Genomic DNA, 15,898 nt, shown 5'->3' on the forward strand with positions numbered 1-15,898 from the left:
ACACACACACACACACACACACTCTCAGAGTTTCCCCACTGTGCAGACCCCATCGCACACGTGCTCACAAAAGAGGTTATTTTGGGGTCGTGTTGCCTGACGTTGCCATGGCAACAGAGGACTGCAAGACTGATACACACGTGTGCGTGCACACACACACACACACACACACACACACACACACACCCTTCCTGAGATTCTTGCTTTCAGTGTGAAAAAGAAAGCCACATGTCATGCTGTCCAGATGCAGGATGCCAGCTGATGTGACAATGGGAAACACTGTTTGTCTCCCGGTGCTGAGAGACACATTTAGTTTTATGGATGAGAAAACAGTCAACACAAATCTGGCAATCACCCGCTGAAAGGCCTGAAACACACAGGCACACTGCAGTCAGCCCACCGAGCAGGAACCAGGTCAGGTACAAATGGTAAAATGTTTCCTGTAACAAAAACCATTCAGCCCCCAAATAACATGTTTTTAAAAAAGAAACACAGAGTTAAGCAGAATTATCGAGAAACATTACCATTCCCTTCCTGAATGTCTGCTATAAGCGGTTTGTTGACTATGATTGGCCAGTAAAGCTCTATCTGTATAGTTCCTTGGTCTCCAACAGAGGTCAGTACAAAGTCACACACACACACAAACAGAACAGCAGAAAGACATAATGAGCTGAGGAACTTTCTAGATTGAAAAGACTTCAGTGTCTGGAGCGGCAATTAAAAAAAGAATCTCCCCTACAGAAATAAATTATGTATATTTTTTTATTTATACATTCAGGACTCAACATACACACCCGTTGTGCCACATGCTCCAAACATAGATCTGACAGAAGGACTCAGGCTGAAAATGACCTTCAACCAGACATTGAGTCTCTTGGCAGTTTACTGTATGTATACCAGCAGTATGTCCTGCTTTAACAGTGCGGTACTTTTAATGCCTCGTCATAGTCAAAACTATAGATTAAAAGAGAAAGTAAAGTAACTTAAATAAATGAATACTTATCATCCTGAAAGCTCTAAAGCAAGGAGAACTGCAATAAGTTGGAAAACGTAATATAGTAGTTGTTTAGAGAGACAAGGTCCTCTAAAGACACACACACACATGCGCGCGCGCGCACACACACACACACACACAGAGTGCAAAAACTCACTCCACCAGCCATAACACAGAGACAGAATGGCATCAACCTCTATTATCTAGTCCCTATGCTGCTAACACAAAAGGCTCCCTGGAACAAAAATCCAATCAGTCCTCTCTAGGAGGATTTGCTCCACAGCAGTGCTCAGCAACACTGGTGGCTCTGCTGGTGACAAAGAAATAATCTCAGAGCCCACAGCCTGTTCACAGACTGTTTACTGCCTTCGTCACATCGTCCTTTTAGAAAGAGGACAGAGTCTGTGCTTCTATGTTGTCATTTTAGTGTCCTCTGAGTTTAGCCCCTACACCCCCACCCCCCCATCTCTCTCCCCTTTTCTGTATGCAAAAACATGAAACACATGGTTGGCTGTGGGAACAGTGCATGAAATTACTGTATTTGTAACACAGCGAATATTTATTCTAAGCATTATCAGGATAAGCTTGAGAAAAAGAACCTCCCGGCATATGGGCTATATAGAAACAGGTGTTAAATAATTGTTTGATGACAAACAATTTCAAAATATTTTCAATATCGTGCTGCCCCTAACTCTCTCCCTGCCTCTGTCTCTGCCTCTGGCTCCTCTCTCTCACAGTCCTCCATTCTTTGTCTGGTAAATTATCACACTCGTTCTCCATTCATTAGCATGCTGCTGCTTATTTAGGTACGCTGCTGAGAAGCCTTCAACAAAATCAACTGGAAAATACTCAATATGATGCGGCCAGCGCAGCCCTCTTCTTTCCTCCCACCCGCCCTTCATCTCTTTCACTGTTTGTTTCTTAAACCACATCAAAATGGAAGCATAGGTCCCCCATAATAAAGAGGAGGGAGATAAAATATGCAAATTCACAGAGAAAGAATAAAATTAGGGCAGTAATAGGAGGTGTTGTTTTCACAGCTGCTCATTTACACAAAAGCCAGATAGTATTTTTAATATAAATAATCTGGTTCCTACTTTTTCTTTCCTCCTTTTTTCCCTCTAGGTGTAAAATCATACTTCCAATCCACTGAAAACAAAATCTCTGCAGCTTGACATTCTGAAAGTCAGCCAAGCTTGCACTCATCGAGACACTTGATCAGCTCAGGTTTATACACCAGGAACCAGGAGGTCACACGCAGGTTGTTCCACAGTTCTTTTTTCACCTTTTCTCAGTAAACCCAGGCTGGCTGGAAATGCTTCTTCCTCCTCTGAAGTCAGCAAAAAAGACTATTCTCAGTGCGGAAGCTGCTACAGACTACAGTAGGTGGACCAGGTGATAGGGCAGCAATGTGTAAGTAGCTCAGAAGTACTTAGACCAACACATCATACAGCATAATAGCTTTGCAGTGTAACAGTGTTACCAACTGGAGAAAAAAAAGGAGACCTAATTAACATTTCAGAGAAACAGAGTGAGCTTGGCTAAAAGGTGCTAAAGACAAAAGTGTAATTGCTTTGTTGCTTCTAAGCTCCAGGATGTGTGGCTATGAAAAGATGGAAGTAGAAAAGAAAAACGTCATAAATAAATGCAGATTTCTTATGTTTGAGCCCAACTCAAAGGGGAATTTGGTCTGACAGATACAGATCAGCTGATGAAAGTCTACAGCCGAGCGAAAAGAAACTGGTACACACCAGCGGGTTAACTTTAATTATTTTTTTTCCTGCAAGAGACGGAAAGATTACTGTTCTGGCACAAACATCTTTTCATTAAAGTAAATCAGAAATTGTACCAACATAAACTTAAAATAATAATCTCTTTCGTATTTCACAAAGCAAGGATGTCACATTTTAGAGACAGTCTTTGGACACTAATACTGTGGCTCAACTCAACAGATGCAATTTTCATGAAGGCCATGAAAAGTACAACAGATTCAAACTAAATGAACCACCTCAACAAGGACATGACTTCACAATACATCACTGCATTGTTCTGGTCAGAGACTTTTATCTGTTCAATAAAGAAGAAAGTCAGGCTGCTGTATGGTACAAATGAGAGAAAAAAATACTTTGCTGACCCAAAACTCATGCAGGAGACCGTTCAGTTCAAAGAAACCGACAACGTGTTCTGGTGTTTTCTGAAATACTGAGACACTGTAGAGACTGTACGTGTCTGTGGAAAACAATACAGGGAATTTATAGGTTACGTTTTTAACCTGTTCATGTTTTTGTAAGCATAAGAAGCAGTGAGTTACATGGCTGAGCATTTCCACCTTAGAACTGTAGAGTACAGAGGAGAATTTTTAAAATAATATTTAAAAAGACAGACATCCATGAAACACTAGAGGACCAACGTCAACCAAGTCAACGATGGCAACAATTAACAGTTTGTCAACATTCAGCACTTTTTTCCTACGTCTCTGTAATATTAAATACTTTATACATATAATTCAAAGACCTGAAGTTCTCATTCATTCATTCATTTCCTCCTGTTTAAAGGATATAATTCTTATTCTGCTGTTCACAGCAGGATAACCTACATTAACAGTAAGTAACAGAATCAACTTGTTTTTGTTATGTGCAATCTTCAGGGCTGTATAACTTGACATGTAGGAAAAAGCAGCAGCTTTGTGTCTGAAATTGGTATAAGATGAATTAGTTTGAATCCTCTAAGTTAGGGGTGTCAAACATAAGGGCCGGGGGCCCGAATCAGCCGAGCACGGACTACAATCCAGCCCACTGGACAGGTTTGGGAAATGTGAAGGAGGACATAAACTGTATTTTTAATACATTTTACAGCATTTTCCTACTGACAAAAATCTCCCACATGGATATTTATACTACATCAACATAATTAAGTAATAGTAAAATAATTAAATGAGCTGTTTTTTCACTAAAGTTGGATTTTTTAAAAGTAAGTCAACAGTTAAAAAACAAAAACAAACAAACAAGCAATTTTTTTTTTTTAATGACATTTTGTGTAATTTCTTTCTCATAATATGAGTTATTACAGCAGCATTTAATTATTTATTATGTATAAAAACAGAGACATAATGTTCACACAGCTCTTATGTTATGTTGTTAAGACATTATTGACAGAAAGATGAGTTTCACTGGTCTACTTAAGAGCAAGATAATCAAATGAGTTTGACCTCCGTGCTCTAGATCCTTTACATATTATCTAAACAACAAAGTTAATACTAGCAACCGCCAGCGCTACTCGTCAGCCTCCTAATAAACACACCCATCTTATCAATTTCAAAATCAAGTCATTACATTCACAGCATTTTCAGAAAACTTACTCTGACCTTCAGGTCGAGGTCACCGAGATTCAAACTTGTCTGAGATTTTTAATAGACACAACTACGGTATCAATTTGAGAATCCTGGGTCACTTCCTTCTCGAGTTATCGCATTGACAAGATTTTCATAAAACTTGACCTTTGACCCTGACCTTTAGGTCGAGGTCACTGAGATTCAAACTTTTCCGAGATTTTTAGCAGACACATCTGTGGTACCAATTTGAAGCTCCTACGTCGCCTTGTTTGGATGGCGTCCGCCCGGCGGGGTGACGACGGTGCCCCATCAGCCTTTTACGACTGAAGGGTAAAAAATGATGTGCCTCTTTAACCGAGATGCAATAATATTTAGAATTTTAATACTACGCACCGTATGCATACCACTGCTTTAAAATGCTTCCCACGCTACAACAGTCGACCTGTAGCTATACATATCTGTAATGAAAGATTCACACACTCAGTGTTCAAAATGTGACCTTTGACCTAAGAGATATATACTGTGGTTTCGTCTGGTGAAAGCAAAGCACAGAACACAAAGAATATCTGTAAAAAGACGGACTCTAATGAAGAACATTTCTATTCTGTTCTGACAGAAACAGCAGGAAAATGGAGATACAAAGGGAGAAGTGATAGACTGAAAGAAAAGAAAGTCAGAAGAGAGATCTGAGAACTGCCTATTATCTCCACGCTGCCTCATTGCGTTAGACACACACGCTGCACGCTTCTGTGCACAAACCCAAAAGTGTGCGCACGGGAACACGCACGCACTCAGACACCCTCCTCTCAAATCGGCCCAGATCTCATGAATATGATTGACCTTTTTTCCACTGTAATGCTGAGAGTGCATAAAGGGGAAAGGAGAAACTAAACAGAGGCAAGCAGAGTTAATTTAGAACAACACATTATTGGGTGCTGACTGCAGATATGGAAAAGGACAATCTAATCGATAAGCCAAAAGAATGACAATGGCCTCTCAAATCAATGCCTGCACCCCATTTTCTCACTGTTAAAAGACAAAGCCTTTAATGCAGGTGTTGCTGCTGTTGTTCGCTCTTGTGCCTGTTCGTGTGTGCGTGCATTATGCGTTAATGTGTGTGTACGTACCTGGCTGCTGCTGTGGTGGAACAGTTGCCAGGACTAATCATTATTTAGTTGTGGCGGGGCTGGAAAGGTCAGCAGTCTGAAATGTCAGGCTGTGTTCAACAGGAGCCAGATGCAGTCGTGCGCCGCTCAAGTGTCCAATTAAAGAAGGCCGAGTGAGGTTTGAGTGGGTCTGTGTGTGGGAGTGTGTGTGAAATGAGAAAGATGGAGGGATCAGATATTGAGTGTTTTGTTTTGGCTTTCCTAAATATCTGTATATAGGACCTGAATATACCATATAAAGTATATATAAAGTATATATAAAGTGTATATATATATATAGAAATTATATAAAGTGTATATATATAAAGTGTATATATATATATGTACATATATACATACATATATATATATATATATATATATATACTCGAGCAGGCTTTTTGTCAGGGTAGCCTCAGAAACGACTAACGAGCTATTCACTAATCAATACAATCTCTCAGTCAGCATTTTCTTGCAGTGGTCTTTCTGAAGTCCCGGGGTTTACAGTCTAAGACGCCATGTCATCCACAAGTTAAGATGACATGGCGTCATCATGGCGTTCTTTGTGAGCACAGAAAGACATAAAGCTCCACTAAAAGAGTGGTAGAGAAGGTACTTTGATTACTAAAACTTTTGAGTGTTAATCTCCAGGGTCTACAAAGAAAGGCTGCAACTCCTCCGCTCTGTCGGGCTGTGACGTGTAGTATGCTAACATCAGTTTGGGGGCTTCCAGAATAGGAAGGAGTGTTTATTGAAGCCCAGTGCAGACATAAATATTGAATATACTATATTAGATCATTTAAAAAAAATCTATTATTCATGTAAATATATGAACATGCCGTCAGAGGCGCTTTGAATGAGATTTTCTTACTTTCGGGACAAAACCTGGAAGCTGCGGTGTCACTTTAGCTCTCAGTTAGATTTATTTATTATGTGTGAATATGTGTTTTAGTGTGAGTCACTCTTCAGAGTGGCTAATGAACATCATTAGAGACAGAAGCTAACAGAGCGGCAGGGGCAGAATCCTCATCAAATCTTTTCTTTTCTTTTTTCTTTTCCTTTACACACAGTACGTTATGAAGCCACTTGAGACTATTAGTTTATTTATACCCTGTGATTCCTCCTCTTCACGCTATGAAGCAAGATGAGGCAAAGTAAATAAAAGCACAAGGAAAGGAGGAAAAGGATGCAGAAAGAACGGGCAAATGTTTCACAACAATGCCACTGTGATAAAATAAGATTACTAATAAATCGCTGCAGATAACGAGTGCCGTTAAGTCAAACGAGCAGAGGACGAAGCGTCAACGGCAAACAGGGAGGCAGGTGGTTGGTGGACGAGGAGAAAAGGAGCAAAGGAGCGGAAACTCCTTTAATCTGCAGGGGGAAGGAGAGAGTGTCCTGCCTGTGTTTCCCTATCAGAATCACTCATCTGAAAGCTTCACTTGCTCTTCATACAGCCATCATAATAACCTTCACACATCCACGGTGTGTGTGTCTGTGTGTGTAAATGTGCACATCTGCTCACCTACTGTGAATAGTAATAAGCAGCAGGGCATGATAAAATATGTCTGCCAAGTTAAGGATATAATAGACTTCCCTTCAAGGCCACTCATAACAACAACCTGAATAATGACCTGCATTAATTTGCACAGCACACTGAGCTCTACACTGGTCAGAGAAGGAATCCTTTCAGTAAGAAATAATTGAAAGCTATTTCAGTCTGTAGAGGGTCCCTCTGTGGGTGTAGACTAAACCCTGAAGGAAGGCACTCCTGCTGTGCACATTACTGTAAGCTAGAGCCAAGAAGGAGGTGGCGAGTTTCAAGCAGCTTTAATGTAAATTAAATAAGCAAGTGTCATTTTAACAGGACACCTCGTTATCGCCTTAGATTAACTATGTAGCAACAGAAAACATTTTATAGCTGTAAAAAAAAAAACACGTTGCCCAGCAGTTATTAGGCAGTGCTATCTGGTGCAGACCTTTAGGTCGTCATGTAGAACTAAAACTTTAAGCTGCATAGTGGTAAACAAATCAAAAAAATGAAAATGTGTTAAAGCATTCAAATATGTGGAGCCACATGTTTGACATGCCAGACTTTTACTCTGGATGCGCTTCCTAATCCAACCCCAAAGGGATTTGTGTCACATACCGGCTCCAAAGTGTAGTAGTTCACAACTCTGCCTGTTAACTGATAGCGCCTTGATGCAGTAACTGAATTAGATTGCAACAGATCAGAAGAAGAAGAAAATTGTCACAGTCCTGGACTTTTGGTTCATGACTTTGCCTTCTTGATTTCATTATTACTCTAGTCTCCCCAGTGTTTCCATGTTTGCATTTCTTCTTTGTGCTCCTGTTTCCTACTGTCCCTGTATCATGTTTAGTTAGTGTGGATCTTCTTGTTTTGGTATTTACTTGATGTTCTTACTTCCTGTCTCGCTGAGCATCTTGATTACTTAGCGTCTTCCTCTTTTCCTTCGTCCGTTGTGCTCCTCTGTTCATCTGAATTTATTCTTGTGCTTTGTATTAATTTTGGGATTTCTCTTTTTTTATGCTTTGTTAATGTTTGCACTTCCGAGACAGTAGAAAGCTGTTCTGCTCTCCATTTAGGTCAACCTCTGAAGGAACCAAAGAAAATAAAGACCAAAATTTGTCCCCGATTTCACACATGAGTAATCAGCAATATCCAAGCCCTAAAAAAAATCACTAATGGACATTTCCATTACGCTTCTATGGAATAAAAATCAGTGTTACCTAAGTTTCCATTTTGACTATCAGAAGCTAAGAGCTATGATAGCACAATTACCCAAATAGGTAGGAAATGTTTGGTCATGAGAGTGCTGTGACTCACTCATATCTATTTATGATACAAAGGTCTGCTGAGTCATACCCAAGCACAAATAGGGTTGCTGACGGTGATCATTGCAAGAACGATGATACAAATCTCTGAACAGATCACCCCAACATTGATGTTTGGACTTTGTAAGACAATTACAGAGTCATTAGAGTATTAATCAGGTGTAAAAGTGGGACTTAACACGTGGGAGAACTCTAAGAACGGGCGTGGCAGTGCAGTATAGTGAAAAGAAACACTTCAAAATAAATCATGTAGTAAAGTTATTTTCTTTGTGTTTCTTAGGTTTACTACTCTTTGTTGATTTAGACCATTTAATGTAACGAGATGTAAACAGATGTTACTGCATGTGTGCTATCATAACTGTGTTCCTGCCCTTAGCCAGTGTGAATGCAGGAAACTAAACAGCATCATCAGCCTAAATTTAAACTGACAGCTGCTACCGTTGATCTCACTCAGTGGTTTTCACACTTTTTCTGACATGTCCAACTCCAGAAGAAGAAAAAACGTTGACAGTTTTTATCAAACATTAACAATAAAAAAAGGATCTGTGTTGAATTTAACTATTAAAAAAAAAGGTGCATATCATCAATTCAATTTCACTAATTATCTCTTGTTTTTTTCACATTTTTCACATGGTTATTCCCCCCCTCATCACCACGGCCTGCACTACGGTTTGATAATCCAAAGGCCCCATTATGCTCAACGTTCTCCCCATGGTGAATAGCACAACACGACAAAGTGACATCGCTCTGGTGGCAGTTCATCAGGTTGCGCACCTCTCGAGAAGCACACATGCTGTAGCCACATCCAAGTTTAAGACACAAGTGTACAACTGACTCGGTTTTTTTCACCATTTCAATGACATATCAGTACAGGAAGTCAGAGATTCAAAGATTATACAGTGGAAGGCCTTCCAACAGTTTGGAAAGATGAGACTTTCTGGAAAACAAAAAACCCTCCTGTTTTGACTTCTTCTTGTGCCGTAGGTGCTAATACAAGATCTGTGGTGAGGGCGAAGCAGTCAAAGCAGCGGTTATACTGGGGCCATGAAGACCACTGCCTGCTCTGCACCAGTCCAACATGGACTCCAACTGGACAACAATAGTGCTAAATAACAAGTATAGCTTACACTAAACAGCCTATCATTGTCATACTATTAGAATGATTACAATGATTGTACTACAATTTTGTTTTTTGACACCAGATACCTGGTTAACCAGATAAGATCCACCGCAGTTAACATAAGGACATCACACCTGAGGATTAAAGATTTAGGCTATCAAACGTCACTTGCTGAGCAGTGCTTCCCTTTAAAAACACTGTTGTTTTTGCTCACTTGCACCCACGGTAGTAACACAAACACTGTTATCATTAGGACAAAAAGACAGAGAGAAAGCCACTGTGCAAACATCTTCCCATTCTTAGAGGTGATATTTGAAGGTAACAACATGCTTCAAGGAGCTGTTCTATGTTTCATAACAACACAAGCTGAAGATCCTTTTCACCTCTGACCAAAAGCGTACACAAACAAAACAGTTAACCAGAATTCTTTCAGGGGCCTGACAATAGCTGTGCTCAAAAGGCAGAAGAGACAAGAACAAGACCTGCAATGACCAGCGTTTACTGAAGACGAAAGAGGACGACAATGTTGAAGAATCAGTGCTTCTCTCTTTTTTGCACAAACTGAGGTAAATCATAAACCATCCATAAAAAATATATTCCAAGACAGATTGTTTTCCTTACCTACCTTGCTCTGATATTCTTCAAAGCGGGCTACATTCATTCACTACAAACTAATGTACATGGAAATGTATACATCCTTTTGAGACGCAATAGTGGGATGAAGAAATGCATTTGTAAATACGCTGACAACGTCTAGCACTGCATTTAATCAAATGTGTTTTTGACGTGATATATCACATCTCAGCTCTAAACATTCGATGTCCGGACGGCGCGTGATGCCTTTCTCTCTCACTCGACCACGCAAAGTGACGCTCGAAAAGCTTTCTTACACTCTTCCTCAACTTCCCCACCTTTTCTTTCTGTGCGGCTGCTCTCTGTCAAACTGTGGAAGCCATGGGTGGGTTGCGCCTAAACTCAAGGCCTGAGCAACAGCTGCAAAGCAAACCTGCTAAATTAACCGGGTCTCCATGAGCTTCACATATGCATTATTCTAATCAAAGCATATTAGATCATCCAGATACCTTAGACATATGGGTCTCTGTATTCTCATGCCGTCACCATCTGTTTCTCCTCCCCTGTTTTTTGAATTTTTTCCCCCCGTTGCTCTCCATCTGAGTAAATCCCTTGTTCACACAGCTGCCTTTCTGAGAGACTGGCATAGATTTCTAACATCGCAACTACTTCGTGATACGTTTCTACATCGAGTCAAACTTGGAGCACCATATGTGTGCATAACCACATGTTATGAGTTTGAGCTACATGGTGGATGTAATTCCAACTAGTTTGCAGAAAACGTACGCACATTATGTGCCTCGTGTCAGCTCAAAAGGAGACGAAATCCACCAACAAACTGTTCACAAACAAATTATCCTCTCAAAGAGAAACTGACAGAAAATGTTAAATTCTTATAAGATGCTGAAATTTTCAGATGAACAACAAAAATCCTGTTTTTCACCTACTCAGTTTTAAAAGCTACTATTGAATGAAAATCAGCATTTACATAATGAATATATTAAAATCATTTGTATTTTAAAGTTGCTTGCTCCTGGTTGTCTGTTTATTATCAGCGCCAATACAATCTACGATGTTGTAGCAGGATTTGTGCATATTTGGTTCAGTGACGTGGACTGAGGAGGAGGAGGAGGAGTGCATGAGAATGAGCACAAATCATTGTAGTTGTGCTTCTGCAAGGATTTTAGACGTTAACCAGAGTTACGGGGATATACAAGACAACCTAAACATGCAACATACACAGAGTATTTCCCACTGCCTCTCAGTCTGCCACTTTTATTTACTCACCAGAGCTGTTTCTACTAACTCTATGTTTAAAATGTCTCCGGTATGAGCAAAGCAGAAGTGTGAACACAAGACAGAAAGTTGTAAAGAAGCAAGGTGAAAAGTGAGCAGGCAAGATGTCTGCAAACTGTCTATTTCTGCAGCATTTTGATGGACACTGTTTTCACTTATCAGAATTAGGATTTTATTTTATTACATATACATTTGTTATACAGTGATTCTCAGCTGGAGAAGGGTGGAGTGGGTCTTGTATGCAAGTCAGGAGATAGGATTGACAGACTCCACTAATTAATGGAGTTAAGATAACTCTAAATTACCCATAGGTGTGATTGTGAGTGCGAATGGTTGTCTGTCTCTCTGTTTTAGCCCTGCCTCTGACTGGTGACCTGTCCAGCGTGTACCCCACGTCTCACCCCATCGTAACTGGGATAAGTTCCAGGCCCCCTGCTACCCTGATAAAGATAATTGGAAGAGAATGGAAGGAGGGATTTGTATGACTCATATCCTGCTTAGATTTGTTTCCTGTTACATTATTATTACTAATAAATGTCATAATACTGGGTGGCATACAGAAACTGTATAAACTTGGAGAAGAGACCAGTAAAGAAGGAATGGGTGTGGGTCACATTTTATGCTTCAGTGCAACATAACTTACCTGAGTTTTTAATTTTTTGACATTACACATCCAAATATAAGTTGTAACTATGTAGAAACTTCTGCAGAAGTCTGTGGCTCTGGATCTGATTGTGCTTCAAATGTTAGTAACGGGCATCTTTTCTAAGGCTGTCATTATATTCAGGACCTTGGGTTGTGGTGCATAACCAGTGTTTTTTTTTGGTCTTGTTTTCTCTGTGCAAGCTGAAAAATCAAAGCAGACGGTGCTTTTCATGATGGGGGCTTTAAAGAGATAGGGCATGAAATGCAGCATTTTAGATAGAGAGAGAGAGAGAGAATATACTTTTTGAACAATAAAACATGTTAAACGATTCTGCTAGACATTCAAAATGACAAAACACACACACACACACACACATGCTTCTATATACTCTGAAAATCTGTTTAAGGAACATGCTTGCACTTGTGACTGCTCTCACTACAGCTGAAATCATGACTTCCATTTAATCCCAAGGTGGAAAGCGTTAGTTACTGGACATTTAAATCATCACACCATGAGACAGGATCCCTTAACACACGCTCAAATAACTGACAAGCAGCCATCAAATCAGCAGTGGTTCTGCAACACAGTTTTTGACAACACAAACAGTTTTATCGCCGCGTTTCAACTGCCCAGCTGTTCAAGCAGTAACCATTTAAGCAGTTATAGTGGGGTATGAGCGAAATATTTTTGCTTTATTATGTTTTTTGGAAAAGTCAATATCAAACCAGATTATGAAACAGATAAAATACTGAGTGTGCATCAGAGAATGCTTTTTAGTGTCGTGTTTTTTGTCCTGCGGTGGTTGGATTGTGGGTGACAATGAAATCCAAGCACAGAAATTCAGGCACCTACCAGAGTTGGTGATGGTTAACAGGTCTAGACGCCTTTGTTGCTGGAAGAAAAGGAGAGAATAAAAGAAGTCAAATGTCATGAAATAATCAATCACAGTTCTCATTTATCAACCCTGCAGAGATGCTCAAATTTGCCAAATTAGTTTGCTGAGTTTAACAGCTTTCACAGTTGATGGTAAAATAAGATTATTTACTAAAGTTATTATTTGTCATTTTTTGACGCTCTGTGGGTAATTCTGTATCGACGTTTGTTAACATGTGTGGCGCGGCTGTGTTTGTAATTGTATTTTAAGAGTACTGTGATGTCTCAAAAATGGTTTGAGACACTACTCAAACCATTGTTGAGTTTGCAGTCTATTTGCAATCTACAAGTTTGCAAAACCAAACTTGTCTTTTTTTCAAACTTGTTTCCCAAAGCAGCGTGTGCATGTGTGTGAGTGGGTGCACGTGGAAGTGTGATCTCCTCGGTTTCGATGGAGTGCGTTTGAAAGAGTGCGCAATTTTACACTTGACGTCTTCGGCAGCTGAGAAGGAGTATTAGGGGGGTGCTAGCTGGCTACCCCTCTCTTTAACCTGCTGGCCTCCTACACACACACTCACACACACACACACACACACACACACAATCACAGACATGTACACTTGACTGTCAAGCACTGCAGTAATCAACACCTCAGCCCTCCTCATCCACTAGTCCCCACGGGAAAGATCTTCACATTTTAGGAAAGTATGCACACACACAACGCATTTGTGTGTGTGCATAAACGTGCATGAGAGAGTGAGAGAGACGGTATGGCTAGGTCACAGTCAACGCAAGCTTTTGGGTTTAGACATTATTAATATTCAAGCACCACACTAACCAGTTGCTGAGAGGGATAAGCAAAGAGACTCTCAACATACTTGGAGTCCTTCTCTCTTCAAATACAGCACTGCCTGGAGTGGAACTCTCTGATAGCCCTACTAAACACTTATTTTAGTATTTAGCAGATGTTCTTACTCAGAGTGACTTATAATATACAATACAAGTGGAAAGAGGTCCACTGAGTGCATTTCATCTGCCACTGTATTGACAATCAAGAATGCAGTGAGTCACACTACTCAGTTTTTTAATTCTATAAAATTTACCCAAAATGTTCGATACAAGTGGTGGGATGAAGATAACGATGAGAATGTGCTTTGAGAAATTTTATGTAGACAAAATGTGGGTATCAGTGGTTTGTAATAAGGTTGTGCTAAAAAAAAATATTAAAGGAAAAAAAAAAACAGGGAAGACGGAGGATGGAGATGGTGACATGAATAAAATTCCTGCAACTGTGTGGAGTGAAGTTGCAATCTCATTTCCTCATGATTGCGTTGAAGACGGGGAGCAGATCTGTGACCACTCGCAGCCAGTTTCATTTTCAAAGCAACTTTGATGCATTGAGATAACAATAAAACAGCAATAAGACCGAGTCAGTCTGCAACTGAATGGGGTCAAACTAGCAATTTCATACAATCGGTTTGTGATAACGCTGCAATTAACTGATAAATAAGTGAAAATCGCAAATCTAGTGCCGTCTACATAGGCAGAAATTGACATTCATATTAACCAATTACATTCAGAACCTCCATAAGTATTGATGTAGTTACTGCAGGACGGTTATTTAACTGCAACATAAAACAGGTGCTTAACAATCTTGCTTTTAAATCGGAGTATAACCACAGTACAGACAGTTGGCAACCAGTTGCGTCGAGTCCCTCATTACAGAAAGACACGCTGCAGATGAGTTATGCTCACTGGCACAGACCTACTCAGAGCCAACATGTCGACACTCTGCATTTATAAATCAGACAGTAATTAATTGCAAACTTTCACAAATTAGCCTGAGCGTAACTGCAGTCCAGATCAGACTGTGATTGTTTGGAGACAGTTTGCCCGTGCAACTGCCTTGTAATCAAAAGTGGACAAAAGCAGTAGATGGAAATCAGCTGGTCTCTGCAACTTGCAGATACACAGATATTTCCTAGTTGCAAGGAGGTTACAGTCCTATATTTACTTTAGTGAGACTGAACCATCACTAGAAAGCTGATTTCAGCATCTGACAAAAAAAGATGCTGAAATGTGATAATATGAGAGGGTGGAGGCATGCAGGTTGTTTTACAGGTAGATTTATTAATTATGAAGCCTTGAGTAAAATGTCACTCATGCCACATTCACATTCCCATACAGAACATGGAGCAGTGTAAATATTCATGTTATATGTGAATGCACATGTGGCTGTAGTGCTGTGTGAAAGAGGTACAGTTGTTGTGATGGGAGACCACGTGTGCGGTAGAGGTCACTGTGACATCATGAGTCATAGACAAGCTGAGATCACACACACACACACACACACACACACACACACACACACACACACACAGAGCCCCTATCGTCTACAGACATCCACATGCACAGGGCTGTTGCTACCACCTTAAGAGATCACAGAGAAACACTGACACCTCTTATTCTTAAAATTGCTGCTGGACAGCAACAGCCCACATTATTTTTATTTCTTTTTTTCTCTTTTTAAAAAATTATATATTTTTCTTTCTTATTTTGTCTGCTTGGACGTATATTGTTAGATTTACACGGTCCAGATCAAGCTCTGCATTATGACGTCCATGGACACGTGTGAAACAGACACGCATGTAGAAGTTGAATTACCAGGAAGTAAAAGAACAAATGCAGAAATGTCTCGTCTTAAGTTTCTTAAAACAGAAGTTTATGCATTAGCAGAGAGGTTGATTCAATTATCACTGGGATTGTGTAGCACCCTCTACTGGCCCTAGAAATCCCTGCAAGTGAAACTGTGGTGGAGTGACTGCTGAAGTGGCATTTAAAAAATGTTTCAGATTTTATTAAGATTATGGTACAGCTGTAGATGTGTTGAATAAGAAAATCAGACATATGTGCGCACAACATGCAGAGCGCCGAGGCACTTTAAACCCTGATAACATTTTAAAATCTATTCTCATACTCAGCCCATCCATTCTTATACTCTCCTACGAACACACACACACACACACACACACACACACACACACACACACACACACACACACAC

The 15,898-nt window shown here is 40.1% G+C and overlaps 1 protein-coding gene across 1 annotated transcript in view; it reads right to left on the reverse strand.

Moving 5' to 3' along the window:
- Positions 1-15,898, reverse strand: part of agbl4 (AGBL carboxypeptidase 4) — a 335,409-nt gene that overhangs the window by 92,636 nt on the left and 226,875 nt on the right. The window contains exon 6 of the mRNA XM_005920756.3: positions 12,814-12,853. Coding sequence (XP_005920818.1) covers positions 12,814-12,853 — 40 coding nt within the window. The remainder of the gene's footprint in view (positions 1-12,813; positions 12,854-15,898) is intronic.

Source organism: Haplochromis burtoni, unplaced genomic scaffold, assembly GCF_018398535.1.
Source record: "Haplochromis burtoni strain Fernald_Lab_line unplaced genomic scaffold, NCSU_Asbu1 Contig_42, whole genome shotgun sequence".
NCBI lineage: Eukaryota > Metazoa > Chordata > Actinopteri > Cichliformes > Cichlidae > Haplochromis > Haplochromis burtoni.